The sequence below is a fragment of the Carettochelys insculpta genome, chromosome 4 (assembly GCF_033958435.1).
Source record: "Carettochelys insculpta isolate YL-2023 chromosome 4, ASM3395843v1, whole genome shotgun sequence".
Classification (NCBI taxonomy): Eukaryota; Metazoa; Chordata; order Testudines; family Carettochelyidae; genus Carettochelys; species Carettochelys insculpta.
The window spans coordinates 47562602-47589025 of NC_134140.1; the positions used below are offsets into that span (position 1 = coordinate 47562602).

Below are 26424 nucleotides of genomic sequence, written 5' to 3' on the forward strand. Positions count from 1 at the left end.
ATCCACTTTGTCGGCAAAAAGGGCCCCCCGAGCAGCTACGTGGCTTTTTTGTAGACTTTGTCTGTCAGTAAAATGCATTTTGCGTGTAGATGTACTGCACGGTTTGTCAACAAAACACCAGTTTTGTCTACAAACACTCTCCAGTGTAGACACAGCCTATGGATTTGCAGTGGTTTTAATGTAAGGCGGACCTTGTACTTTGCCATGCCCCAACCCCCATCAGTTGTGACTGGCCCTCTAGCTGGAAGGATTTGCTCAGCGTTTGACCTGCTTGGAACTCTTTAACCTCAGTGCTCTCATTGTCTGGTTGGGCCCGAGGTCCCAACTGAGCACGTGCTTGTAAGTCTGCCCATTCATGTGCCCTGGGGCTTGGCATCCTTGAAGCTTCTGCCTTGGGTATCAAACATCCAAATTCTCAGAAGATTGGCCTTGTTATTGCCAGTGTAAAGCTCACCTAGGAAACTCCAGTGCTACTTGGTGCCCTACTGCACCTATTTCTGCACTTCCCACTGGGGAGGGAACACAGCCAAACATCTAGGTGTGAGCAGCCTGGGATCGCCGGGCACTAGCGCAGCTTTCTGCTGTGGAGAAAGGGGGAGGCTTGGCGCTGTCACATTCCTCTTCATCAACAGTCAAGGGCTGGCTGGGAGGGAAATGTCAGGCCTAGGTGGCTCTTCCCTTCCCCTCGGCGGCCTCAGTCGCTGCAAACCCGCGAGGGGAGAGGAGAGCTGGGCTGAGTCCCATGTAGGACGTGCACCTCCTGTGCCCAGCGGTGCCTGTTGCAACCTCGTATGGCCCTCCAGGATGCGCCCACAGGGTTCCTTCCCTGATGTTCCTGCCAGCCCCTGGGGGGCCACAAAAGCGGCTGGCCACACAGCAAAGGAACAAAGCCGACGCAGGCTGCAAGGAGGCTGTAGGCGGACAGCCGCTAGGGAGACAGGCAGGAGCTACAGGTGTGGGAGGGGGGCCGCGTACGTGCCCATTTCTTCCTGGCTGCAGCTGTGAGAGCCGAGGGGCTCTCGGCTTTGTGAGCGGCTGATGGTCCATGTCAGTTACAAGAGAGGCGTTTGCTCCAGCCCCACACCCCGGCGGGGCAGGGATCGGTCCGCTGCGGCTCCCTGCGGTAACCAGGGCTGTCCCAGGACCCCGGCCACGGGAGCGGGCCCTGGTGGGAAGCGCGTGCTCTGCCCGGCGCAGCTCCGGGCGCGCTGCGCTCCAGGCGGCCCCCCAGTCTCCAGGCGCAACGTGCAGTCGGGGTGTGTCCACACGAGAAGGCGAGCCGCGCCCGGGGCCGGCTGAGCCCTCCTCGCTGGGCCCGGCTGGGGAGGGGAGCGAAGCCCTGTCTGCCGCGGCGGAGGCTTAGCGGAGCGGCTGCCAGCAGCCTGGCTGGAGCCATCGGGGACTCGCTCAGCTCCGGCTCCGGGGACTGATTGCGAGGCGAAAGGTGTCTTTGGAGCCGCCGCCCGCTCCGCGCATGCGTTGGTCTGTGGGGACTTAACTGCTGTGGTCGTGCTAAGTGGCAGTCCTCGGACCTCCGCCGGAAAGCCGAGGCCGGCATGTGGGCAGCTCAGGGCCGAGAGTACGTCGGGCTTCGGTCGCTCCCCGTCATGCTAGCCATGGTCTGCTGCGCGCAGAGGTGAGCCGCGGCCCCTGGGGGGCTCTCCGGGTGCGCGCGGGGTGTCGCTCTCCGGCTCTGGGCAGGGGTGGGGGCGGTGGGGGCCGCCAGCCTGGAGTCTCAATCCCGCCCTTCCTCCCTTCAGCGTGAACGAGCCGAGCAACATGTCCTACGTGAAGGAGACCGTGGATAGACTGCTCCATGGCTACGACATCCGCTTGAGGCCAGACTTTGGGGGTAATGTCAGTCTTTTCCCACCTGTGGCCGAACCGCGCTGCGCTGCCCTTGGGTTCCCAGGCACTAGCTGCGTAAAGCAAAGCCGGGCGGCTGAGAGAAGTCACTTCATAGGCACATTGGGCTTTGTAAGCGGCTGGGGACCAGTTTCTGAGCAAGAAAACACACACACACACACACACACACCCCTGAGGTGCCCAACTCATGCACGCACGCGCGTACACACACACACACACACCCCTGAGGTGCCTAACTCACGTATGCAGACACACACACGCACACCGCGATGTGCCCAACTCACGCATGCAAACACACACACACACACACACACCCCTGAGGTGCCCAACCCACGTATGCAGACACACACACACACCTGATGTGCCCAACTCACGCATGCAAAACACACACACGCACACACACACACACCTGACGTCCCCAACTCAGGCATGCAAACACACACACAAACACACACCCTTGACGTGCCCAACTCACGCACACAAACACAGAGACACACATATAGCTGCCACTACACAACCAGGCACGGGGATGGTGCTTTGAAATAGCCTGACGCTGCATAACGACCCCCCGTTTCCGCGTGCAGGTGCTCCTGTGGACGTGGGGATGAGAATAGACATCGCCAGCATAGACATGGTCTCGGAGGTCAACATGGTGAGTACACGCTCGGAAGGAACGCACGGCGCTGCCCTTGGCACGGTGCGTGCCCGCCTGCTCCTGAGGCTTCACTTGCGGGGGAGAGGGGTCTCGGGATCGTGTCTGGAAAGCTTTTTCTGTCATGCCAAAGCAAGGGCGGATGAGCCTCGTGCACCCCCTTGGCTGGGGAAACAGGCGTGGGACGAGCTTGCCCGGTACCTCCAGCCACGTCCTTTTCCAACGGGCCGCGGCGCCACCTGCCGACCGCTGCGCCTTGCTGCAGTTCAGCACCACGGACAGCTCCCCTCTCTCTCGCTCGCTTTGCCAGGAGCCGGGAATGGACAGGGCCTGTTTGAAACAACGCCAAGGCTGCATGCAGGGTGGCTAGGATAAGGGGCAGAGAGGCAGCCCTGCTTTCCTCGAAGGGAATGGCAAGCTGCCTGGTGCCGGGTCAGGAGACAGAGATCCTTAGCCATGACCACTGTCAACTGGGTTGAAAGGGGCAAAGAACGCCAAAGGAGCGTTGTGGATTCGCGTGTCTCCACGTGCAACTTGTAGAGCCACACATTCCCACTGCAGTAGCCGCAATCAGCGCTAGCTGAGCCTCCCCTTTCTCTTGGAATCCAAAGGCGCCTGTGGGAAGGGGAGGGACAGGGAATACAGAGATCCTTGTCTTAGAAAGTTCGAAGGCAATCTACAGTTTGGTGATATTCCCAGCCCTTGTGTTTGGTGTGGAGGAAACAGTCAAAACAACAGTAGTTGCTGTGGCGTTGTCTTACGTTCCGCCTAAGAGAGAATGCTGAGACTCAGAGCTAGCAGATTTGGGGCTGCTCGAGACACAGCAGAAGCCTGTTGATTTTTCTCTAATATTTCAGAGGTCACTTGCCTGGGTGAATTGTAATTGCTGATTGACTGACAGACCTTAGCTCTAATGCGAGGTGCTCTACCTCTCCAGGAGGGAACATGGCTGTGGGGATTTTAACAGCAATAGGAGGGGAGAGGGCTTCCATCACATTTTAGTTAGACATCTGATCTCTCATAAATTCCCTGGTAAAAACAGTTTGATGTTGCAGATTGCATCACACACTTTGAAGTAATAGTTAATAGCATATGTCTGTGTAAAGCAATTCAGAGCTGCTAAGAAGAAAAGTAATCTAGAATATGTCTATAATTTGAATATACTTCATTCAGATGTTTGAAACTGTTCACTGCTTATATTTAAAAGGTAGATAATATATAAGATTTTTGTTTTGCTCTTGATGTTTTCACCCCCAATCGACTGCACATATTTGAAATACTAGAAATATTCAGAAATGTTTAAGACTGAATTTCTAAGTTAATTGGATCAGATAATGGAGATATAAAGAAAGAATAGCAGCTTCACAGCACATAAGCAGAAGAAAAAAGAAAACAGAGGCTGGAAAGCACTTTTTCACAAGGAAAAAGAAATAAAGCATATGCTTGAAGATAGCTCCACAGCTAATTAGAGAAATGAAAACTGGTTGAGGGTCAAGTAAAATGCTACTTCAGATGAAGATGTATATAACATTGTACTTGATTGTGTTAATTTCATTGCTGAGCTGATTGCATTATAATGTTTATGAATGCATAAGGTAAGGCACAAAAAAATCTAGTGAGGGTCTGGTTTCACATTCTCTTCCTCCAAGACAGAAAAATTAAAATCAGTTATAACTTTTAATCCTATCAAAAACATTTCTGACTAAAAGACTTCCTGGGTATTTTGGTATGTGCGGGGCAATCGCATATGAAAATCTAAGGTAATTTTCATTTCATCTGAAGAGGAATAACTATGCAACTAAATGGAACTAGATAGCTGTGCTTTGTTTTTATACCAGCTGTCAGTTTACTGAAATTTCATGAAGCAAACAGACATTTATCAGTCTTCAATTAACTTCCCTTTTCCTAATATTACTACAGTCTGATATTTATCACTGGAACACTTAAAAGGAAGTATTTTTTCTCTCTTCAGATTTATTTTTGCTACTCAGTTGTATGTCAAGTTTTTTGATGTAGCATAAATATAGTTGTTGTTTTTTTCTGTCACAGTTACATTGTAAGTTCTTTGGAGGCAGGGAATTATTTTGCCATACTGTACGTATTTTTAGCTTGAACCACAATGGGGTCATGAATGGTTTATAAAAGTTATATTTAAATACAAATGTTAAGTAGTAATAAGTAGGTGGGAGAAGAGGAAGCACAATGGACAGACTTTGCAAATTCTAACGTGCAGAGTTCATGCTGAACTTTCTTGTCAATGAGAACAAAATCATAGTGTTATAAGAAACCTTAGAAGGTCATTGAGTCCTGCCCACTGTTACAAGCAGCACCAATCCCACTCAGTCACCGCAAACAGGGCTTTGTCAAGGCAGGACTTAAAAGCGTCTAGGAACAGAGATTCCACCAACTCCTTAGGTAACCCATTCCAGTGCTTCACAACCCACCTACTTAAATGTATTAATGACTGTAAGGAAGGAGTGAAAGAAAGAGCACATAAAGCTTATATATGTTGAGCACAAGCAAGGAGAACAAACCCTATCCTCATTCCCTGGGAGCAGGGTGAGCCTCACCACACTATTCCCTTCTAACATAATGGCTGCTTTAGATGATGTCTGTCTACCCCTGCCCTGACTTTGTGTTGACCTCCTTTCCAGGAGTGCAGGACCAATGTGCAGAACATGTGGGATCCTCAAATGGGATTTGAGGGGGCCTTGCCACAGACAGCACTCATTGCCGTGTAGTGTTAATTACATTGTATCTTCCAGCAGTATTGTCACTTGGGGCTGGATAAAGCATGATCCATATTGTGTCTGCCCTCACCCAGCTCCTCTCCCTTCCCACATCAGTTCAACAAAGTCTGAAGATGACATAAACATTGAGGGGATGGCACTGACACAACCAGTGCTGGATACTGTGCCCTGTTCTGGTGCTCTCGAGTCAAAAAAGGGAGATTGCTAAATTGGAAAGGAATCAGTTATGTGTCATGAGAATGATTAAAGGGTTAGAAAAAGTACCTTCTACTGACTGAGTTTTTGCGATCTATCTAGTTATTCTAACAAAGATAAGATTAAGGGGAGACTTGTTTACACTCTGTAAGTTGCTACATGTGGAAAAATACTTAACAAATGGGCTCTTTAATCTAGCAGAGAGAGAGGTCGAATATGATCAAACATCTGGAAACTGAAGCTACACAAATTCAAACTGGAAATAAGAACCACTTTAAAGACTAGCAAAATAGTTTATTAGGTGAGCTTTTGTGGGACAGACCCACTTCTTCAGACCATAGCCAGACCAGAACAGACTCAATATTTAAGACACAGAGAACCAAAAACAGTAAGCAAGGAGGACAAATCAGAAAAAGATAATCAAGGTGAGCAAATCAGAGAGTGGAGGGGTGGAGGGGGAAGATCAAGAATTAGATTGAGCCAAGTATGCAGATGAGCCCCTATAGTGACTCAGAAAGTTCCCATTCCCCCACCCCTCCACTCTCTGATTTGCCCACCTTGATTATCTTTTTCTGATTTGTCCTCCTTGCTTACTGTTTTTGGTTCTCTGTGTCTTAAATATTGAGTCTGTTCTGGTCTGGCTGTGGTCTGAAGAAGTGGGTCTGTCCCACGAAAGCTCACCTAAACTATTTTGCTAGTCTTTAAAGTGCTACTTGACTGCTTTTTGTTTTGATAGTGTACAGACTAGCACGGCTTACTCTCTGTTACTATTCAACTGGAAATAAGGTGTAACTTCTTACAAGTGAGTGTAATTAGCTTTTGGAACAATTTACCAAAGGTCCTGGTGGATTCTCCATCACTGACAATTTAAATCAAGACTGGATGTTTTTTATATCAGCTCTGGAGAAATTCTCTGGCCTGCGTTATACAGCAGCTTAGACTAATAGTCACAATGTGCTCTTGTGACCTTGGAATCACTGGCTCAGATTCATAAGCACTAAAAAAAACAGAAGAATAGAGACTTTGAACTCGAATGTTAGCTTTACTTCTTTTCTATTTCTGTCCTGCCTTATCATCACAGAGCTTACTACAATCTAGCTTACTACAGTGAAATAAACTTAGATGGTCCAATGGTTACAGCACTAGCCTGGCACTCAGCACTTCTGCCAATCAACATCGTAGCACCATTTGAAGTTTGGCTCTATGAATCACAGCCATGGTAGGCTGAATATTATGTCACACTGTCGTAAAAGTGGGGCCATTGCTCTCTTAGAAGTTCCAGGCCACAATAACAAGAGACACCAGAGAATGCAAGTTATGCCTTCTGCTGCTGGAAGCTTTCATTTGCATAGGTGGACAGGTGGCAGCACAGCCAGTCCCATCTCTTCCCTTGCACCCACACAGGTGAGAGCAATGTGCCAGGTGCAAGCAGCTTTTTGTTTGGCTGGACTCCACGCATTCCCTGTTGAAGGAGTGTCTCCAGGAAATGCGCTAAAGCAGTATATCATCTGGCTGATTTTCTCCACATAAAGCCATACTTTCACACCCAAAGAGCCAAGTTTTGGAGCACTCAGCACCTCCAGTGAGGTCAGATTTTCAACTTGGATGCTTACTTTGGCACTTAAAGAAGAATGAAGTTCTTTTGACTGTCTAGCCTTAGTGCAGCAGTGTATGGACAGCTGGCAGTGCTGTGAATTCACCCCAGGTGGACTTACCATTACTGTGAGATTAACAGCCTGCTTGCTGTACCTACATGAATTCTGTTCTCAGACCTTTGTGGTAATTTTAACTTAGACTCTGAAAAAAGGACTACTGTGAACACTATCACTTCTTCGGTAATGAAGCCATTTGTTGTTGTATTAAAACTCACCTGGCTTTGAAATGAACCCTGCTGGTAGTTTCCTCAAATTACTTGCTTTATTCAGATTATTCTGCTTTGTTTTATAGTTAGTGCGTTTAGTAGTTTAATAATAAAATTACACTGACCTTCTAAAGTGACTTCCATGTAAAGGATTAATCCAAGCATTCAATCGCATGATCTCTCTGCATGTTCTCATGTACAGGTGGGTAAACTCAGGCACTGGGAGAACATCTAACTTGCCTTATATAAATCAGCAAATCAAGGGCAGAACCTGAAGCAGGACCTATTAATACTGGCCCCCATTCCTCAGTTCTAGTCACTGTATCTACTCCCTCCAGCCCTAATGTACCATGAGACTTTTTTATTGGTTATTTTTGCATCTTTGTTATAGTAATTGAAATTAAGTGTTTCCTTTCAAAACTACAAGGTGACCTTTTTGCTTTGTCTCAGCTAATGATGTTTGACTAATTTTCCACAATGGCATAATTCTTATGGAAGTGTATTAGAATATGAAATGTGTTCATTAAGAACCATGTGATGACAAAATCTATTAAGTTTCTGTGACATGATTTGTCTGGTTTACTGCAATATCTTGACCCAAGTTAACAAAAGAGGCTGCTTACAGAGGATACTGAAGAATATGTTTGTGTAGTGTGAAGCATGGCAGTTGTGTTCAGCCTATAGTTTACAAGCTGTATCTGCTAGTAAATGATCCCTAAGAAGTGGGCTTCAGAAAAGAATCATTTACATAAAATCATAGAACACTAGATCTGGAAGGGAACTTGAGAGATCATTGAGTCCAGTCCCCCACCAAACACTGTCTAGACCATCCTGGATAGATGTCTATCTGACTTGTTCTTAAAAATCTCCAGCAATGGAGATTCCATAACGACTCTAGGCAGTTTATTCCAGTGTTGAACCACACTGACAGTTAGGAAGTTTTTCCTAATGTCCATCCTAAACCTCTCTTGCTGCAATTCAAGCCCATTGCTCATTGTCCTCAGAGGCCAAGGAGAAAAATGTTTCTCCCTCCTCCTTGTAACCCTCTTACATACTCAAAAACCTCTATCATGATCCCTCTAAGTCTTCTCTTTTCTAAACTAAACAAGTCCAGTTCTTTCAGTCTCTCTGCATAGCTCACGTTCTCTAGACCTTTAATCATTCTTGTTGCTCTTCTCTGGACTTTCTCCAATTTCTCCACATCTTTCTTGAAATGTGGTGCCCAAAACTGGACACATTGCTCCAGATGAGGCCTAATGAGCACTGATTAGAGTGGGAGAAGGACTTCCCATGTCTTGCTCTCAACACTCCTGTTAATGCATTCCAGAATCATGTTTGATTTTTTGGCAACAGCATCACACCATTGACTTATATTTAGTTTGTGGTCCACTACAACCCCTAAGTCTGTAGCATTCCTTGCGAGACTGTTGCTTCCCATTTTGTGTGTATGAAGCTGATTGTTTTTTCCTAAGTGGAGCACTGTGCATTTGTCCTTATTAAACTTCATCCTGTTTACCTCAGACCATTTCTCCAGTTTGTCCAGACCATTTTGAATTATGACCCTATCCTCCAAAGCAGCTGCAACTCCTCCCAGCTTGTTATCATCTGCAAACTTAATAAGCGTACTTTCTATGCCAATAGCTAAACCATTGATGAAGATATTGAACAGAACCAGTCTCAAAACAGACCCTGCTGAACCCCACTTTTTATGCCCTTGGAGCATGACAGCTAACCATTAATAACTATTCTCTGAGAATTGTTATCCAGACAGTCATGCACCCACGTTATAGTAGCCCCTTCTAAGTTGTATGTCCTTAGTTTATTGATAAGATCATGCAAGACCATATCAAATGCCTTACGAAAATCTAGGTATACCACATCCACCACCTTTCCCTTATCCATAAGACTTGTTATCCTGTCAAAGAAAACTATCAGATTGGTCTGGTGTGCTTTGTTCTTCACAAGTCCATGCTGGCTAGAACCTATCACCTTATTTTCTTCCATATATTTGCAGATGAATTCTTTAATTACTTGCCCCGTTACCTTCCTGGCACAGAAGTTAAACTGACTGGTCTGTAGTTTCCTGGGTTATTCTTTTTTCCCTTTTTATATGTGGGCCCTTTTCCAGTCTTCTGGAATCTCTCCTGACTTCCTGGCCTTTTCAAAGACGATAACTAAAGATTATGATACCTCCTCTATCAGCTCCTTGAGTATTCTAGCATGCATTTCATCAGGCCCTGGTCACTTGAAAACATCTAATTTTTCCAAGCAATTTTTAACTTGCTCTTTTTTATTTTATCCTTTAAACTTACCCCCTTCCCACTAACATTCACTATGTTAAGCATTTCTGCATCAGACTTCCTGGTGAAAACCAAAACAAAGAAGTCATTAAGCATCTCTGCCATTTGCAAGTTTCCTAATATTGTTTATTCCTCCTCACTGAGTAGTGGACCTACCCTATCCTTGGTCTTCCTCTTGCGTCTAATATATTCATAGAAAGTCTTCTTGTTCCTCTTTGTGTCTCTGGCTAGTTTGAGCTCATTTTGTGCCTTTGCCTTTCTAATCTTGCCCCTGCATGCATGTATTGTCTGCTTATATTCATCCTTTGTAATTTCTCCTAATTTTCATTTTTTGTATGACTCCTTTTTGATTTTGAGATCATGCAAGATCTCTTGGCCAAGCCAAGGCAATCTTTTGCCATATCTTCTACCTTTTCTATGCAGCAGTATAGCTTGCTTTTGGGCCCTTAACAGGCCTTGTCTACATGACCCTTTAGCATAGCACTGCAGCTGGCAGCACTATGCTAATGATGGTTCTAGAAATTGTAAATGGAAGTCCATTTGCAAACTCACACAGTTCATTAGCAGAGCTACACGAGCTTTTGCTCTCGGCACTGGGTGGTGCCAGCAGAACAGAGGCCATGTGGACGTGCCTCTGTCGGCTAAACCCTCTCTGTCACCAGTCACTTAACACTGAATTTTTTCAGCCATAAGGGGCTGGCAACAGAGGGGGTTTAGCCAGCAGAGGCACATCCACACAGCCTCTGTACTGCTGGTTCCACCCACTGCTGAGAGTGAAATCTAGTGCAGCTATGCTAATTAGCTGTGCAAGTTTGCAAATTGACCTCCATTTGCAATTTCTAGAACCATCATTAGCATAGCGCTGCTGGCAGCAGTGCTGTGGTAAAGGCCCATGCAGACAGGGCCAGAACGTCCCTTTGAAAAACTGCAACTCTCTTCAGTTGTTTTTCCTCTTAGTCTTGCTTCCCATGGGATTTTATTTACCACCTCTCTGCATGTATCAAAATCTGCCTTCCTCAAATCCTTTGTCTAAATTTTGCTGTTCTCTCTCTCACCATTTCATAGAATAATGAACTCTATAATTTCATGGTCACTTTTTCCCAAGCTACCTTAAACTTTTAAATTCTCACTCAGTTCCTTCTTATTTGTTAAAATCCAATCTAGAACTGCTCCTTCTAGAATCTTTTTCCACCTTCTGAAATAAAAAAATTGCCATCAGTGCAGTCCAAGAACTTTCTGGATAGTCTGTGCCTCAATGTGTTAGTTTCTCAACATATGTCTGGATAGTTTAGGTCCCTCATCACCACCGAATCCTGTGCTTTAGATGATTTTGTTAATTGCTTAGAAAAAGCCTTGCCCACCTCTTCTACCTGGCTAGGTGGTCTGTAGTAGAATCCTAGCATGACATAACCCTTGTTTTTCACCACTTTTAACCTAACCCAGAGACTCTCAACATGTGGCTCCTGCATCCATCTCCACCTCAGTCCAGGTGTGCACAATTTTAATATGTAAGGCAAGATCTCCTCCCTGTTTACCCAGCCTATCCTTCCTGAGTAAGCTATACCCTTCTATACCAATATTTCAATCGTGTGTGTTATCCCACCACATGTCTGTGATACCAGTTATGATGTATATATTTATTAGGACTTCAGTGTCTTCCTGCTTATTACCCATACTTCTAACATTTGTATATAGGCATCTAAGATACCGATTTGCTTTTGCCTACCAGATCTGCCTCGTCACTCTTTTTTCTTTGCTGTCATAGCCTGGAGGAGGGACAGCTCAGTGGTTTGAGCTCTGGCCTTGTGAAGCCTGAGGGGTGAGCTCAATCCCTGAGGTAGCCCTTTAGGGGTCTGGGGCAAACAGACAGGTGGTAGTGATAACTGAAAGGTTTGAAAATTGGCCTGCTACACCCAGGATTGTAAGTCCAATCCTTAGAGGGTCCATTTAGAGCAAATAAACCTAAAAAAAAATCTGTGAGGGATTCTGATAGGTCCCCCTGAGAGGGCAGGGGATTGGAGTCAATGACCTCTGAAGGTCTCTTCCAGTTCTATAGCCCATGTTCCCTCCTATTTCCAACCCAGGTCTCCAAGCTTTTTTTTTTTTTTTTTACTTAGCTTTGGGCTTTAGCCACTTGTCCCCATCAAACCTAGTTTAAAGCCCTCCTCACTAGGTTAGCCAGTCTGGATCCAAATACAGTCTTCCCATTCCTTGAAAGGTGAACCCCATCCCTGCTTAGCAGTCCTTCTTGGAATAGCATCCTAATCAAGGAAGCCAAAGCGCTCCTGGAGACACCATCCCTTTTAGGTGCAATAAATGAGTTAAAATGTTACTTCTAAAAGCTTTACCCAACAATCTCCATTCAATGGTGCACAGGTCAAAGCATTACAAAAGTAGCTAAAATCTTAGATACATGACCTGAAAACTCATGTGTGCTATATAAAACAAATATGGAATTGTTTATACAGCAACCATATATAACCTGTTTCCTTATTGTAGGGTTCAGTTCCTGATCTATAAAATTGAAAATACTTTCATTCTAGAGTTTCTACACTGGGATATGGCCCTGATTTAGCAAAGCACATAAGGACAGGAGTGGTCCTCTTTAAGCCTTTGCAGTACCCATAAAGGGAACTGTGCCATCGGAATGAATGAGGAAGCTTTCAGGGCTATTACGTTAGGCGCACACTTAACTTTGCTGTGTCAGGGTCAAAATGACCAAACTCGAGCCATTGTGACTAACTTTATCCAATAAGTGGATTCCTGTGGCTTAAAACTGGCCTGGCCTTATCAGTTGGCAGGAGATACTCCTCAAAGGCATACTATACACTATCTTACAGAACATTAGCAATGAATCAGAAAGGGACAGATAATAAGATTTAACCATTGCAATGCTACTACATAAACCTGTGGTACACCCACACCTCAAATACTGTGTGTAAATCTAGTTGCCCCATCTCAAAAAAAAATCTAGCAGAACTGGAAAAGGCATAAAGAGGGCAATAAAAATTATTAGAGGCATGAAACTGCTTTCATATCATGAATGACATTGTTCAGCTTAGAAAGCAGATGCCTAATGAATGAGAAGCTAGAGGTCTAAAAATCTTGAATGGAGGTGGCCAAAGTAAGAAAATGTTTGAGCCCTTCAAATATCACAAGAATGGGGGTCACCCAGTGGAACTAAGAACATAAGAATGGCTACGAGTCACACCAAAGATGTATTTTACCCAGTATCCTGTCTTCCAATAGAATCCAATGCCTGCTGCCCCAGAAGGAGTAAACAAAACAAGTAATCTTCAAGTGATCCCTCCGTTGTCACAAACAGAGGCTAGGGGACACCATTCCTACCCATCCTGGCTAATTGCCATTGATGGACCTAACCTCCATGAATTTATCTAGTGTTTTTTTCTGAATCCTGCTTAAGTCCTGGTCTTCACAGTATTCTCTGGCATGGAGTTCCACAGGCCTACATTAGGTTCAGAACGAACACCAGCAAGTACTTCTTCCCCTAATCTACTGCCAACCTGTAGAATTTGTTTTCAGGGAAAGTTATGAGGGCCAAAAGGACAACTGGGTTCAAAAGACAATTATATAGATTCGTGGAGGATAGATCCATCAGTGGTTATTAGCCATCATAGCGATAGCTAATTCCATGGTCCTGGTGTGCCTAAGACTCTGATTGCCAGGGACTGGAACTGGACAACAAGGGGTAGATTACTCAACAAGTTGCCCTGTTTTGTTCGTTCCCTCTAAAACATCTGTCACCAATGGGCTAGATGGACCATTGGTCTCATCCAGTGAAATCATTCTGAATTGTAACTTCAGAATGAAAATGTGGTCACACTTCTGAATTCCATTTCCTCTGGTGAATTCCTGGATTGAAGCCATTTCCATGGAATTCAGTTATTTATCTGCTCTTTGCTCTGCATTCTGAGCTTTTAATCCTGTATATCCAGGGCACAAAACCACCCACCTCCTTCTCAGGGTCCCTCCCATAAAGGAGTTCTTGTCTCTCTACAACTCTCCCTCTCCTCTCACAATAATCCCACTAAGGTTCAATTTTTCAGCATCCCCATTATCTTTAGTTACATCAGACCCAGCAAAGTATGAAACTGGATCAGCAGCTGCACAATTCCCAAACAGCTGCTATTGAATTAGCTGGTCAATTAATCATTCTTCAGAGAAGTCCTCAAGACCCACTTGTACTGAGATACCCATGAGAAATCTGCCAACCGATGGTGACAAGGTAATGCCACAATAACTGATCACTGATTTAATCTAATTAAAATAACCAAAACACCTTGCATAGGTACGGAACAGTTCATTTTTGCAATAACTAACTTGTGTAATTGTCTTATCTAGTCTTTTGTTTGTCTCATTCACTTGCTGCATTTTCTTTCAAGTTAGACTGGGAACCCTTCAGGGAAGGGATTGTCAATACCTGTGCACATGCACAGCACTTATCATGAGAGGTATCAATCTTGACTGGACCCATTGGTAACACAAAAAGTTAATAATAATTTTCTATTCATGTAGTTGAAAAAAGAATTAGCATCATTCCATGCTTAGTTTGCATTATAGGTAGCATCCCTCATAATCATTTGGGACCAGTTGTTAATTTTTTAATATAGACAAACAATTGCTTTAACACAATGTTCCAGCTGAGGTCATAAATTCACAAGTCTGGAAAGTCCAGACATGCATTTTTTATAGTCACCAGGAGTGCCCTATTTACCATACAGTAAACATTGTTATTGAATATGTTGTTAAAACTATATGCACTGAATCCGTAGTCTGAACTGTTGTTGTAGCTTAGTTGGTTTCAGGGCATTAGACAGACAAGATGGGTGGCGTAATTTTTATTAGGCCAACTTTATTAGAGTTTTTTGGAATTGGTTCAAAGAAAGATATTACCTCATCCATCTTGTCTCTCTTGAAGTGTGTACACATTTTGGCTGAGTTATAACTACTGTGGAAACCCGAATAACAGGTTTCCTGACTTTTAAGTATTTAAATATCTCTGCAAGAATAATCTTGAACATTTTTCATTACAAACTTGCCTGTTTTCCTTTAGAAAAAGAAATAAAAGACTCATGTATACAAGAAGGTGAAGAGAACATGCTGATGCATTGACTCAGCTCTATAAGCAATGACCATTAGAGCAAAATCGTATAAACAAACTTACATGTGTATGCAGAGATATATGCCCACATAAGTGAACACAACCATACATACTTGGATAGGCATTAATTAGACCAAGCATTCTGGAGTCAGGTAAAAGATACCATGGATTTGAGTGGGATTTGGATCACACCCTAGGGAAGGAACTGATCCACAAAGTGTATATTTATTTATTCAAAGATAATTAGAATTCTACACATTTTCAAACTTCTTATAAAAATGTCCCCGACTGTGTACCATGTCTGAGTCATAGATAGATATTCTTCCGAGGACTAGTGCAACTCACAACGAAATCAATGGAAAGCCTCTCCTGGAGGCAGACAGGGCCTCTAGTGATCAGAAAGATACACCTTTCTACCTGCAAGATGCAGATACAGTCATTTTATAGCAGCTGATTAAATTATTCTGGACAGATAAAAATCTCCAGTAAACTGAAAACAACAGCACTGAGGGATTTGTAGTGTAGTTTCATAAATTAAAGCAGCCAAGAGCAGGCCAGCTTTATAACTGGTACTTTTTTTCTTAGTATTCTTAAATTTCAATATGGAGCTGGTGCTCTAGAATTTCAGTATGGAGCTGATGCCATGAGCAGAGAGATGAGGCCCATGGGGTGGAAAATTAAATGGTTACCTTAGCAGCAAATACATTAAGTGAAATATTCTACCTCAAGAAGAGCTCTGTGATGCTGGAAGGCTCATCTCTTTCACCAAGAGAAATTGGCCCAATAACAGTCACTACTTCAGTCACCTTGCCTCTCTATGTTCTACCTCAGAAATACAAAAACACACCCTCCCATGGCCTTTTAGACAACTCCCCAAGTTTTTAAGTATTTACTGTGTTTCAATTTCTGCTACATAATATCAGATACAATTATGCAGATTAGCATCCTTTTTAGCACTTTTCAACAAATATTTATGACTCGTTTGTTGACGATTGAAAGAAAAATTTAACAGAACGGTGGAATGGCAGCCAATTGTAGCTCTTTCAGCTAAGCAGAGATGCTCTGACATCAATTAACTATTTAAGAACCAGTATCAGTCACAGAAGCACTTTATATATATTCTGTAAGAGCTCAGCTGGGCTTAGCCTGCTTCCCCAGAGGTGGTAGAAAGGGAGGATGGGCTAGACAGAAGAGGAACTCTTCGTCTCTCTGCAGAGGGTAGCCACATTAACAGCCTTTGTATTCAGTAAATGTGATGGCAGGTCTGCTACCACCGCTGGACTCTGTCAAGGAAGTTGAGAGCACTTGGGCTAGCAGAGCTACCTCCCAGCTCACTCCACCCCAAGGATAGCATGAGAGCTCCCTTTCCAGGAGTTCCTCTGGAGAAGCACACTTGCATCTTAAAGACACAGCAACTGAGCCCTGAAATTGCATGTAATTAGCATTAAAAATCACTTTATTTTAAAAAAAATCCTCCAGAAAATTATCCCCACTATTAGCTATGTTCATTTATCCCTGCTTTGTTAATGCTTTAGCAGCATAAAGAATGCAGATAGTGCCACAAACTTCCCATATGCTTGTAGTGCTCATTCAGCCAAATTAACATTCACAGCTATGAATCTTGGGGGGGCGTTCTTTAAGATTCCTGGGTTCTGCAGCTACAGATGATACTCCTTATTTTACGATGTGCATCGTTCCCCTTCAGCCCTATTGCCTGACCTACATCTCCAGAGGCAGGGTTACAGACTCGATCTGTCTCAGTGCTCTACATTGTTAGTGAATCATAGAGAATCACTTGACAGATGTAGCAAGCACACACATTACATTCCCTGATGCCCTGCAAGAAGAGGAGTCCTGCCAGGGCTGACCGTAAGGAGTGATTTTTAAAGTTTGGCTCTGTCCTGAAAAGTGGATGTGATGATAACATTGGGAGCTCTCATGATTTTTATCTTTAAGTGACTCCGTACCAAATGTGCTCAGTTTACACAACTAAAAAGATGTTTTCCATAGCTGCCAGTCATGCAAACTCAGCCTGAATTCCAAACAAGTTCTTTCTGGCTCTTTCATCCTATGTACTTAAGCAGAATTGAATTCTCAGTGGTACAGTAGCTCAGATGATCAAAGTGGAATAAAAAAAAATCTCTCTCAGAAAATTACACAGATATGACTAAATTTGAGCAAGGAGCCAATCTGTTGAAGAAAGAGGGACTCTTGATACAGAATTATCATGGCAAAAATCTTTGAGCCTATGTTATACAGTAAACCAGGGTAGATGACAGTAATGGCTGCTTCCAGCCTTAAAATCTGTGAAGTGGCCATTTCTTTAGTCTTTTTACTGTTGATAATAGCAATCTAAAGTTGAATTTCTGAAATGGAAGTATCCTGGTTGAAAATTTTAGTACGGAGCAGATGCTGTTAGCGCAGAGATGAGGCTCATTGGGTTGAAATTCCACCACATCCTTCCCTTTTTAACTATATCACTGATTAAGAAGTTGGAATACTCTTCTCCTGCAAAGGAGACATGGCCTTATCCAAGGACGAGGAATCTGAGCCAACTACTAGTCTCCCCAGGCAGAATTTGGCAAAGGTACTTCTCCCAACCATTACACTGTTACTTATTTTTAAAAAAATGAAAACACGGTCTGGAACCACACAGGAGTAATTCATACCGCACCGTGGCTGTGGTAACTATCACAGATAGTGTGGACCTGATGAGGAGAAAAGTTCCGGGACCATGATGTATTACTCTTTGCATGTCTTGTTACAATGTATAGCTCAAATTTTCACCTGCGGAGTGGATGTTTACCCTGGTACCTCAGGCTGTCCTTTTCTGTGTAATAGCTGGCCCTTATGTGCAATGGAGTTAAGAGATGTTCAGAGTTCTACATGCCCAATAAGGCCACAAAATAGAGACTTTCAGTGTCTGAGATTTTTCAGGAGATTAACAGCACTTTTTATGTGATACTTATCTCCCTCCCTTCCACGCCCAGCACCACGGTGTGATCTAAGCACTGCATCATCTTTTATGTATTTTAGCCTCGAAAACATCTGCAGGCTAGTGAAGCGATTGCATCCAGCACAACATCTGGAACACAGGGAGACAGGTCATTTGTCCAAGGTCACACAAGAAGCATGTGACAGAGCAAGAAACTGAATCCAAGTTTTCTGAGTCCCAGGCTATCAGCCTCATTACTGAGAACCTGCAACCAACTCTCAGCAGATTAAAAAAAAAACCAAAGCCATTCTATTAATCTATAAATGATTTGAGCTGCAAATGAAATTAAAATAACAGCGAATAGGTCTGATTTACCGTTTTGGGTGTTTTTATAATATTACCGGTGTAGTACTTCTAACAAGATTGAATAAGTATCTACTTTTCTACGATGATTAGTTAGTTATCTTATTTTAAATTTTCATACCACTTCCCATGCCAAAACATCTCAACCCGCTCTGATTGCAAGCTGCTGGGGACAGAATAATTCAGTTATCACATCTAGTGCCAAGTACACTCAACATGCTTAACAAATCATAAACAATGAGCTGGAAGGAAGAAAGAAGCAAAAAAGAAGGGCTGATATGAAAATTGTCATTAGTACCTCAGCAAATACCCTAGTATAGTCAAACTTCTAAAAAAAAAAAAAAGTGACCCTTGTGCATATTTATCTCTTAGCTCACTGAAAGTGCACCAGAGTGAATATGCACTACAACTATAATGAGACCATGTCTATCATTTGCCATCAGGGAGACTCATTCAAATGACATTACTATGGCAATGGAAGGTGTTATCCCTGAAGCAACCTAATTATTATGCCTCAGTACCTACAAAAGAAGCAGATCACCCAACATCCTGTTTAGTGAATATTGGAAGTGGAAGAAAGAGAGAAAAGCTCTGTGAGGAACAGTGAGGAAGAATATCACAAAACAATCTGGCCATTCCTTCTGTGCGCAGAATTAACACATGACTTCTAAAGGTGAATGCAGCTAAAGAAAGTTAATCTCAGCATTACTCAACCAATACTACAATAGCCTAAATTTATAGATGTGCTGACTCAGCATAACGTAACATTTCCCAAAAAGAGGAAGATTTAATATCGTCTAAAAATTCCCTAAACTGTTACTCATCCAAAGGTACAGAAACAATACCATGAGTAGTCACAAACTGGTAATGATAGTATTTGCAGGTAGCAACAGATTATAAGCGTGTCACAGGCTGAAATGTGCTTGCAGAAACAAATTCATGAAGATCAAAAAATTGTTCGAAACTGAGAGACAAAATTCATCAAACAAGCCAGTCATGATGAAAAGTCCTCCCAGCTCTAGTGCAGATAACGTACACAGAGACACATTTATATCATACTGCAACTCTGTATTGAAAGGAATGAAGGACATGAAAGAATATTTGATATGAATATTAATGAGAAAGTTCAGCATCTGATTTTAATTTTTCCAGCAAATACAGAAAAGCAAATCAAGCAATTATTCATGAAGGGCAAATCCTTTTATCACTGTCCATTCAAAAACGGAGAATTATATTAAGAGTGAGACACAGTTCAGGTGCATTCTTAAATAATCAGCTTGAAGCTAAAGCACTGAGTGCACCATTACTGGAAAACTTTTCATCTTATTTTTTATTTGTCTATACGGACAAGTGGGCTTTCTACAAAACAGAATACCGGCAAAAATGAATAAGAAAAACCCAAGAAAGGGTTCTTCTGTATGCCCTGAAATGGGACTTAACCCAGGTTTTCTCAGAATTTGAATAAACTGAAGGCTTGGCTACACAAGAAAATTTACCATTATAGCTGTGCTGACATCATTACACTAGAATGGCTAAATTGGTACATTTCCCCATGTAGACAAACACTTAGGCTATGTCTAGATTAGAGCAAGCTGTTGACAGAAACTTTTTTTTTTTTAGAAGATCTCTTCTGACAAAACTTCTGTCAACAGGTCATGGCCAGACAGCAAAGCGGATTGCTCTGTCAACAGAGGGCAGCTGAACTGCCCAGCCATTCTCTCGAGAAAATGGCCATCCAGAACATCAGACAGGATCACATCGCCGGCAATCCCTTCTGGGAGCCACAGCAAGGCTTCAAGTGCCCTCCCCAGATGCCCGTTCCTTGCCTGTGCTGAGGCCTGCCTACCTCCATGAGGGACAGCACAGCTGCTAGAGCAGGTCTTCCACACTTCCTGGAGCTGGTCTTCCACCAGCTCTTTCTGGCAAGCCATGGTGACAGACCAGCCCCTAGGCTTGCGCTGACCCCACACAGAGGTGCTTCAGCACCTGCTGCATCTTCTCACGGCCGTCCTCCTGTTCTTCATGGAGGGTGAGCCTGACACCACTTTCAAGAAACTCATCGTGGCTACCAGACAGTCACACCTGTGCCTGCCCTGCCCTAGGTATACAGTTCTGACTGGTGGGACCGGCTGGTCATGGGGCAGTGGGATCAACAGCAGTGGCTCCAGAACTTCCAAATGCAGAAGGACACCTCTCTGGATCTCTGTGTCAGGCTTGTCCCCACCCTCTGGAGACAGGACACCAGACTATGGCCCACCACCCCTGTGGAGAAGCGGGTCACAGGCACCCTCTGGAAGCTCGCTATCCCCGACAGCTACCGCTCAGTGGAAAACCAGTTTGGTGTGGGGAAGTCCACCATCAAGGCCCCCCTCATGGAGGTAAGGCACTCTCAGGCTGCAGTCCCTGCACAGGGTGGGTGGGGTGTCCTGCCAAAGGGGAACCCTCAGAAAACAGGGCTGGGGGCAGGGTGTCGCAGAGCCCCGTCCCTGGGGACTGTGCTGTCCCACTTCACACAGCCCAGCTGCCAGGGTGGGTGGCCTCATGGCAGAGGCTCTCAAGAAGGACTCAGGGAGAAGAGGATGAGAGGGGACAGGGACCCCCTCCCTCAGGCCCTGACATGTGTTTGGTCCCCTTCCCCTGCAGGTCATGACAGCCATCAACACCATCCTGCTGCAGAAGGTCATCTATATGGGAAATGTGGATGCAGTTGCAGCCAGACTTGCCACTCTGGGGTTCCCGAACTGCACTGGGGCCATTGATGGGACCCACATCCTGATCCATGCCTCAGACAATAGCGTGGCCAAGTATATCAACAAAAAAGAGATATTTTTCCATAGCACTGCAGGCCCTGGTTGACCACCATGGACAATTCACGGACATTTATGTGGGGGTGTTTGGGCTGAGCACATGATGCATGGGTGTTCCGCAACTCCAGGCTATGCCGGAGGATGAAGGTGGGCTTGTTCATCCCCCACAATGAGCCAGCAGTGGGGGACATGCACATGCCACTGTGCATCATGGGGGATGCAGCCTACACCATCATGCAGCCTTACTCCATCCTGCTGGATGCAAGCCAGGAACTGTTTAATGCCCACCTCAGCCAGGACTGGATGGAAGTCAAGTATGCCTTCAGCTGCCTCAAGGCATGCTTTTGGTACCTGCTCACTTGCCTGGATGCGGGGGAGCACAACGCCCCCAAGTTGTGACTACATGCTTTGCTCTGCACAATATGATCGAGGGGAAGGGGAAGGCCTTTCTCCAGGGTTGAAGGGCAAATGCCAGACATGAATACAAGCAACCTGGCACAGGTCCTATCTGCCAGGCCCACTGGGATCAGGTGCAGATCCTGGTGGCCCTGAGGGACAGCTTCTCCCACAGCCCCCAATAACCCTCCCCAGGGTCCCCTACTGGGGGCCTTGGGCCCACAGCCCTACCCCATCCCCACTACAACTCCTCCCTTCACCCGCTCAGTCCCCCAACTCATGCCCAATAAAAAGGGGTGCAGCAGGGTGAACAACTATTTTACTGAAGCAAAGAAAAATGTTGAAAAAAACAGTGTAATTACAAACTATTTACAATAAAGCAAAGTGTAAAAATCCTCAAACTATGTACTGTGAGGGGAGGGGCTTGGGAAAGGGAGTGAGGGGGGCCTCAGTCCATGGAGTGGGCGGAGGCCACAAACCCGTGGGAGAGCAGGACACCAAGCAGCATTGACCTCAGGATCACCTCCTGCCATGGGTTTGGGCACCCTGTTAAGGTTGGGTTGGGGCTGGGACCGGGGAAGGTATGGAGGTGGTGGGGCTGCAGTGGAGTCTGGGTGGGCAGGAGGAGCTGGCAGGGACCTGGGGAGTGAGGGGGACAGGTATGGCCCTCAGCCATTGCAGAAGGTCCAGGATGCCCTGCAGGATGACCAGTGGGGGAGGGGGTTAGGGCAGGGAGGAATGGTCCCTCTGGAGGTCCTTCTCTATGTGTCAATGGCCCCTCTGGCTGCGGGCCCATGCTGGTGCTGGGCTAGGGTGGCCCAGTCCTCAGACAGTACAGGTCCAGCTGTAAGGGAGATGAGGAGGGGGCGGGGACAGTTTATTATTCATGCACCACAATCCTAAGGCCTTGCCCCTGACCATGAGCTGCAACCAACACCCACTGGGCCAAGGGATGGGCATATCTCGGGAGCGAAGCCATGTATGGCCTGCATAATGGGCCCTGCCACACAGGGACTCTGCAGCGCCTCCAGGACCATGCTGACTGCTGTAGCCCCGTTCCTGGGGAATGGACTAGTTGCCAAGAGGGTGTCTGGCCCCATAGGGTTCCTCTCCTTATGTGAGCCAGGAGCAGCCTGGCCCTCCCCAGTCTCCACACACAGCTGTGGCCCACAGCACTATCCGTGCATGCGTGCCAGGAGCCACACTCCTTGGTATGACGGGGGTCAGGCTGGTGCCCTTGTGGTCAGCCCACTTCCAGCCGTGGCAAGTGCTGGCATCCCACCCCTGGAGCCTGGGGCTTATCTGGCCTCCCATAAGACTGGCAGCAGGCTGGCACACATGCTTGGGGGCTGGTCTGCTGTGTCTGGGTAGTGCACATGGTTCCATGTGCTGGGACTGCAGTTCAAGGTCGCACGAGTCGACCGGGCGAGGCTCACAGCACATCCCATCTGCACCTGCCTCCCATCCCCTGGGGTATGCAATGCATGGTGTACTCCCTGGAGACACCCTCACCCAGCTCCAGAGACACCCAGGAGGTGGCCTGGATAGTGGGGACCAGCTCCAGGCTTATGACTAGAGTGCTGCTGGTGGGCTGCGAGGCCGTGTCTGTTCTGGCAGGGTTGGGACTCAGAGGTCTGCTCCTCCTCATCCAGGGGCTCCAGTACCATGTCACCAGTGTGGGTTGGAGGTGATGTGTCCCGCACCACGATGTCATGCAGCTCCTTGTAATGGGGCAGGTGGTGAGTCCCACTCTGGAGTGTTGACCAGTGTCCCTGTCGTGGAGTATCCGTGCGGGAGCTCCTTTATCTTCACACAGACCTGCTCTGTGCTGCAGGGGGTGGCCCCACTCTGCCACAGAGGTGGCCATACAGGCATGGGAGGGGGCATTAAGATGCTTCACTTTGGGGTCCCAGAGTAGCTCCTCCTCACCCCACAGGTCCAGGGTGGGGCCCACCTCATGGTGCCCCAGGGCGGCTCCTGGGACCCCCGGACTACTCCCTCAAGGGCCTGGCGTGGGGGGTTGCTCAGGGTGGCTGGCTGGCTGCCATCTGCGAAAGCTCTCAGGCAAGGAGTAGCCGTGAGGGCGTGGGTGACTGCAGATGGTACCTCTGCTGCTTCCACACTCTCAGCTTCCTGCCACAGGGTTTCCCAGGCTCCCTGCAGCTTCAAGAAGGGCCAGAGATACACGCCATAGAGTGCTGATTGCTGTGGACAGGGTGTCCCCTGGGGCACTCACGCAGCACCCTGGAGTCCTCTTCTGTCAACAGAGGGGCTCCCCAGAACGTCCAGAATGGCTTTCTGTTGACAGAGGTGTCATACCTCATGGGAGCAGGATAAGACTGTTGACAAGAGAGTACTGCATTCTGTCTATTTACTGTCAACAGAACTCCTTGGGAATCTGGATGCTCCCTGGGTTTTGTCCACAAAAATCCCTAGTGTAAACATAGCCCTAGTCCCAGAGCTCTCTGGCTTCATGGTTAAAGCAAATGGTGTTCCAAATTCTGAGCCATGCAAGCAGGTGCAAATTCCCTGACTTCATGTTTTAAAGCAAACAAAAGTCACCAACACCTTTTCAATAAGGTGTGAGGCAAATAAAACTCAGTTACTTGAGGGCTCCCAACCTGGGAGTAACTGGTTGGCTCTTCAGCTGGGCCTATCAGCCTGCGCTTGATTTCTGGTTTGGTTTCATTGGTGGGTTTTGGCTTCCAGCTGCTTCTGGTCCCTGCATATTGACTCCTCATCTTCCAGCACAGGGTCTTAGCTCTGAAGTCTCAGAGGTTCCCAACACTCTCAGGCTTCCACTAAATAATATAGCCTGCCACAGTGTGTAGTGCTGAAGGAAGTATAAAATGATTAAAGGCCCGGTCCCTGCCCCCCACCACTTTGTATAAAAAGTGTGTTGACAATGCTGCTAAATAGCATAAGAACCACAACTCCTTTTGATAATGAGACTAGAAAGGAAGTTTTTCATCCTGGAGTGGATTGATTGGGGGGCGGGGTTTATGTCCTCATTGTTCACGCCTTTGTTTTGTCTGAACCTGAGGATGGATGAATGGATAGGGAACCTTGTTGTTATTGCTGTGCCACACAGCCAAAAGTCTGATGCAAAGGGACAGTCTCCCTCTTTCTGGCAACTCTAAGAAACATGCCAATGCAGGCACAATTTCTGGGTCCCATTACTAGCACACTTCTTCAGCCAAGTGAAATTCTTGGTGGCTACAGCTGCTTCCATCACAGATGTGCCCAGAGATGCAAGTGTATATAAAACATGACGTGAAATCTTAGTGTTGACAGGAGTTTTACCATTGACTTTGGTAGGGGCGGGAGGGTGGGAGAGAAACAAGAAAGTGTTTGCCTTGTAATTACATTAGAGGATCACCTCCAGAGTTGCAACACCTTGTCCTTGGCATTCCCCCAGTCTGCCTGTCTCCTCCAGTATGTGCACCCATGGGCATTGCCTCTGAAAAATGTCAGCTGGCTCAAACAGAACTTGTCTCTGCTGCTGTACACACAAAACTGACAAATTTAGTGACACAGTCCTTTCAAGACCCCTCCTGATCCTTTAATATTACAGCTGATCAACATTTTTTATTCAAAAATTTTCCCAGCAAAAGTGGTCTTTTTTTCTAAAATAATTTTCAGGGTTTTTTTTTAAAGTGTTCTTAGTTGTCAAACAGAAAAATTTGAAGATTTGGGAACAGATTTATTTTCCCATTCTCTCTGCCTTTTTCCTCTCCTCCCCAAATCTCTTTCCATTTGATCGCTTAAAAAAGGAGGAAAATGGAAACTTCAATTCTAGTAACGTCTGAAGACTTCCGATGTTTTGTATTTTGCGAACCACACTTACTGTGTTTTGACCAGGACCTCTTACTACTGTAGAACCCCTGAAGTTCCCACCAAAATGCAAACACCACACTCAACTCAAATGCACCCTCCTCAGTGCACTGACTACACTATGGCAACAGCTGTAATTGATTTGTTAAATTAAAACCAACGATTTTCAGGTTTCAAAAAGTGCCCACTGCTGAGGCCAGCTTGCTAATGGGGGAGTTTGAGACAGTTGGTGCTGAGGACTATTTTGTAAGATTTCTTGGTTCCCAGGATGTTACTCTTGTGGGACCCTGAGTATGCCACACTTTTAAAGTGACAGCAAAGCATGAAATGTAGCCAGCAGGGGCCTCTCTTACTGGGTGAAAGAGTCCAAGATTGTAGGCAACAGAGACACCTTGCAGAGACTTTTAAAGCTCAGTAAGGACGATTTTTCTTTTTCTGGGGGGGAAAAAAATCTGGCACTCATCTAGGTACACTCAAGCTCTTAAAATTTCTCTCATGTAAAATTCCTTCTCCTGTGTGGCCATTGCTCAAAAAGTCATTTTAAATCTAAACTTCTTCACCCCCACAGGTTTTAAAGCTTAAAATATGGCCACAAAGAACTCCACAATGTCAGCTACTCTGTGTTATGGTGGCATATGGTCAACTAATTCAGTTTTTTCCATATTTTTTCCAAGAAGTAGTCCCTTGTAAAGAATTTACATGAACTAGGTAAATACATCAAATTTCATTCCCTCAACCTTGAAAGTTTAAAAGTATCAGTTTAAAAGATTGTTTGGCGTAAGTAATGTCAGAGATGTAGTATTCTCCAGCTTTGATGGCTTGCACTGTGTCATGAACAAAGAATGACGATGACACAGCTGCAGCTTCTTGAACTACTGTATTGTGATTTTGCACAAACCTCCAATAGCATGTGCATGTTCTCCATGTAACAAGTCAGGGAGAGGACTGGAAAGGTGATTCCCCCCTTTATTTTTCTTTTAATAAAGTGTTCAAGAAAGAGTGCATGACTTCAAAGGAAAGAATGAATTATTTCAGATTGCCACATATAATTACCAGTTGGAATAAATGCTCTCCATTGAAATACATGAATCAGTTGGGCTTGAAGGCTCTCGGTAGTGTCTTTTTTAATTATCTGTGTTAGAAGAGAAAGCACTCAACTGGCAACAAAGTTGAGATCGTTGAAAGAGATTAACACTATGGCTAAATATTGTTCAGCATCTTAATTGTATGAAAGTAACAATGATTTGTAGCTTCCTGGGTTTCAGTCTGATGAGTCTCTTAACAGCATCAGGAGAAAAGTGAATGTTAGTCACCTGCAGACATATGATCACAGATGTATAAAA

At 45.3% G+C, this 26424-nt stretch overlaps 1 protein-coding gene across 3 annotated transcripts in view; it reads left to right on the forward strand.

Annotated features, from left to right (window-relative positions):
* The first annotated feature begins 1556 nt into the window (after positions 1-1556).
* Positions 1557-26424, forward strand: part of GABRB1 (gamma-aminobutyric acid type A receptor subunit beta1) — a 191471-nt gene continuing 166603 nt past the window's right edge. For all 3 annotated transcript variants that reach the window (XM_074991803.1, XM_074991802.1, XM_074991804.1), the window contains exons 1-3: positions 1557-1636; positions 1761-1852; positions 2451-2518. In XM_074991803.1, the coding sequence (XP_074847904.1) occupies positions 1557-1636; positions 1761-1852; positions 2451-2518 (240 nt within the window). The remainder of the gene's footprint in view (positions 1637-1760; positions 1853-2450; positions 2519-26424) is intronic.